This window comes from Oncorhynchus mykiss, chromosome 10, assembly GCF_013265735.2.
Source record: "Oncorhynchus mykiss isolate Arlee chromosome 10, USDA_OmykA_1.1, whole genome shotgun sequence".
Lineage (NCBI taxonomy): Eukaryota > Metazoa > Chordata > Actinopteri > Salmoniformes > Salmonidae > Oncorhynchus > Oncorhynchus mykiss.
The window spans coordinates 6346029-6349936 of NC_048574.1; the positions used below are offsets into that span (position 1 = coordinate 6346029).

The following is a 3908-nucleotide window of genomic DNA, read 5'->3' on the forward strand; positions in this document are numbered from 1 at the left end:
AATAATAGCCTCTAATGAATGTATGCTATTGTGTAAACAAGTAGACTTATTTGACGAAATAGGCAGCTTCGACAAGTTTATATTTTATTCCCATACAGGACACATATTCCAAATGATCCACGCTGTTGAATGTAACTTGCTAGATTTACCAAACGATGTTAACCATTTCATTATTCAGAGGACACACAAATATTAGGCCACACTTTTTGTTCTACCCCCTCTCTATTCGGGTAAGCTCATCAAGTGAGGTCGTGATTTAAATGATCTTTATAAATTCAGTTTATATGGTTTTATTTGATTAGGCATTTATAAAACTATAACAAAGGTTGATTCTACGGTTGTTGGTATGATTATTAAAAGCAACAGTTGTTAAAAGCATGGACGATTTCAATGCAAGGGGGTGAAATCAGAGAAAACAATAATTTAACCGCATTTTAAAGGTTAATTGATAAAACGTTTGTTTCCACATGTTCTTATAGGGTTGCCACTGCTCAGTCACACATCTCACAAATGAGAAAGCACAGTTTGCGCACTAACCGAGTAGACCGTATTATACATTTAGCAAAATAACAATGTTAAAATACACCTTTCAATTGTTTTTCTTCTTCTAGATGTAGGCGTATTACCTACACGTTAATTTTTCATTCCTATCTCTAGCCTACGTTATATTTAATGAACCATTTCCCTTTCTCAAAGTATTTCACATCGAATTGTATTACATGTATAGCCTATATTACATAGCCTATGTGCTCACGAAGAAATAAGCTACAACATGCATACAAGGAATTTATTTTTTTCTTCCACAAATGCATGCAATATAGTACCAATGGAATCTATGCTAAACAAAAACACAATATTTGACTAACTGAAGCAATATAGACAAATGATACATTCTGAGTATGGGGGAAAACCCGTGCGTAAAGGCTGCAGAGAGCTCAATATGGGATCCGCAGGAGCCTTTTCAACTATAACTAATCGAACTAAACATGAAAACTATACTCTTCTTCGGGTTGAAAGGGGAACAGGCCGTGCAAATTATGTATTGGTTTGCATACGTTCTCATACCGGTTTTGGTTGTGGCACCATGGCGCATGTTATTGTTAAACCTCACTGACTGCTCTGCTCTCCAACACTCTCCACCCCAACCTGTGGCCATCTCACCTCATTGGCTGACTGGTCGTTCTGTTGTTTTCGAAACCATATAAACCTGAGGCCCCCGCGCCTTCAGCAGGGTCAAATTTCTTGCGTAAATGAGAGCAATCCCACGAAAAAGGAGTGCTCTACAGATTGTCAAAACCTGCCTGGATTATACTACTTCACTTTACACGTACTTGTTCTAGCCTATCAGAATGACAACGACGGGTTTTCAACAAATTTGACACTTTTTTTTTTTTAGGAGAAACGTTTATAAACGTTTGTTGCTTGTCTTATGTGTTTGTATTTGTTATAGTGAAGGTCTTCCTATGTCGATTTGGAGCATCATTCGCTAATGTCACTTTCCCCTGATCACTAGAGCATTGGTCAGTGACGAGTGTTACCAACCTCAAGACTCCAAAAGACCTGCTGGGACCTGAGGAGATTTTGTTTTTGATCTATTTTACAAAATGAACCTTATTGGGAGCTACCAGCATCATCATCTGATGCACGAGACCTTTCCATTCGTGCAGAGGTGTCATCAAGATAACCCGTACTTCCAAAGCTGGGTGGTGAACCACGGCGAAGTCCCTCCTGATTTCCAGATCCAGTCTCCGTACTCCACGGAGTTTGGGGCTCAGGGTCCGGCTCACGACAGCCAGCTGGACGCTCCCTCAGCGCGCACTGGGAAGAGGAGAGCCTCCGGGCCGAAGAAGGAGCGGAGGAGGACGGAGAGCATCAACACTGCGTTCGCCGAACTGAGAGAATGTATACCAAACGTACCGGCAGACACGAAACTGTCCAAAATTAAAACATTACGACTAGCAACAAGTTATATTGCCTACCTAATGGACGTGCTGGCTAAAGACACTGGAGAGACCGAGGGATTCAATGCCGAAATCAAGAAATATGATAACAGAGATTTGAAACGGAAACGGGAAACGGTAGGCTATGTGTTATAAATGGTATATTATTCTAACTTTGTAGGCCTAAAAAGTATTTGTTGGAATTTACGTTCTACCATCAACCTACATTATTTTCATCGTTATTGAGTGTATTTAATGCGTAAGTAGGGAATATGCACCGTCGTGATAGTGGTTTTAACTGTTGAAACAAAGTTGAGGCCATAATATTGTAATTAATGTATAGGTCTATTCAATTAATGTTAAAATAATTTGCTTAACCACATTTGTTGACAATTTAAAGCGAAAATATTTCACAGTTTAGAACAATGAAACTTATTTTAGAATCGCACATCAGAGTTACATAATTTTTTTTGCTCAATTGAACAAGCCTGAGAAGGCCTTTAAAGATTCACAGTAGAGCATTGTGATCCTGCTAGCCTGGTTGTTACATGGTACCATGTCGGCTAATAGGTGTTTATTTCATTCAGACCATGGCCATCATATACATTTAGTTAAAAGTCAGTCAGCAATACAACTGCCTAATGCTATGCTATATCAATATTCTGATCCCCTTTTGTATTTTCTTTCACAGAACGAGGACCTGCAAGAGTCATTAGGAAACGAGAAAAAGTTCAAAGGGCGGACAGGTTGGCCTCAGCAAGTCTGGGCTTTGGAATTGAACCAGTGACTGTTCTGACGTCACTGAGCAGAGCCTAGCAGCAGAAACCCACGCAGACTCCGTATTCAAGCACTTCGCTGCCAGGAATACAACCACTTATATACACATCTATAGGCCTTCTACGTGCAATGTTCAAATTCAAACACGGTAGACTTGGTGAAATGCAATATTATGCAAATGATTCAAAAAAAAAAACTGCCTGGATACCTTTTCTTTGTCATTTGTATTCTTTGATAGAATATAAATGAAAGTTAGGCTATATAGCTTAGAATAAATATGTATGGTTGTGGATAGGCCACAATAGTGAACGGAGAGACTGACACGGTGGTATATGTGTGTGTGGTGTTTTTTTTATTCTTTAACGCGGCAATCAATGTTCAGCACTGTTTTTTTTTTTGTTATGCTATGCATTGTCTTGTTATAATAGTGTCGACTTTGTCGTGTTGTCTTGTTAATATGTTTTGGGAATCTACCTCAAATTAATGTAACTGTCCCTTTGAAATAGACACAATTACATTTAGAAGTGCAGGACAAATATCTGTTAAAAAATTTAAAAAAAAAAACGGAACGTAATTCCAAAGGACACACAGGTGGTTAATTATTAGACTGTATATTTGAATCTGACGAAATTGTTGTCTTTGTGTGAATTGGATGTAAAATTATATTAAAATAGATGACTTAATAAATGACTTACATAATTAATCACAAAATCGTTGTAAAACGGCAATGAAATCATTCAGTGCTTCAAAATAACGATTAGGTATAGATAGGTCTTGATGTGCATATCCCTAGGTTACTATTTATTACTTTCCTTTATTGGAGGATCCATTTTCTAAAGAGTACATTTTTATTATGTATTGTTACCAATCACGAGACACATCCGGGTAATGGTACAGTTTGGTAAAACATTTTAGGTTACAAATGGAACGATTTAATCATAGCATGTGTGCAAAAAAATAAACAAAATAAAAAGGTTGTGGAAGATCATAAGAAGTTCATTCCCTCTCTCCCACTATCCCAGGTCCCCATACAGCTGGGCCCTCGAGGATACATTTTCTTATTTTGTTTCTTCAATCTTTTGTTTTATGGTAATGTGCTAGATAACATGAGGGTTTGAGGTGCAGTGGTTTAACATGTGAAAACACATGCTTCAGGGTGCTTGGTCCGAAGTACAATAAATAATCAGTGGT

At 38.0% G+C, this 3908-nt stretch overlaps 1 protein-coding gene across 1 annotated transcript; it reads left to right on the plus strand.

Moving 5' to 3' along the window:
• The first annotated feature begins 1216 nt into the window (after positions 1-1216).
• LOC110533287 (heart- and neural crest derivatives-expressed protein 1) lies at positions 1217-3428 on the plus strand. The gene is made up of 2 exons (XM_021617378.2): positions 1217-2078; positions 2632-3428. Exons 1-2 carry the CDS (start codon positions 1605-1607, stop codon positions 2725-2727), a joined length of 570 nt encoding a protein of 189 aa, XP_021473053.1. The 5' UTR covers positions 1217-1604; the 3' UTR covers positions 2728-3428.
• The last annotated feature ends 480 nt before the right edge of the window (positions 3429-3908 follow it).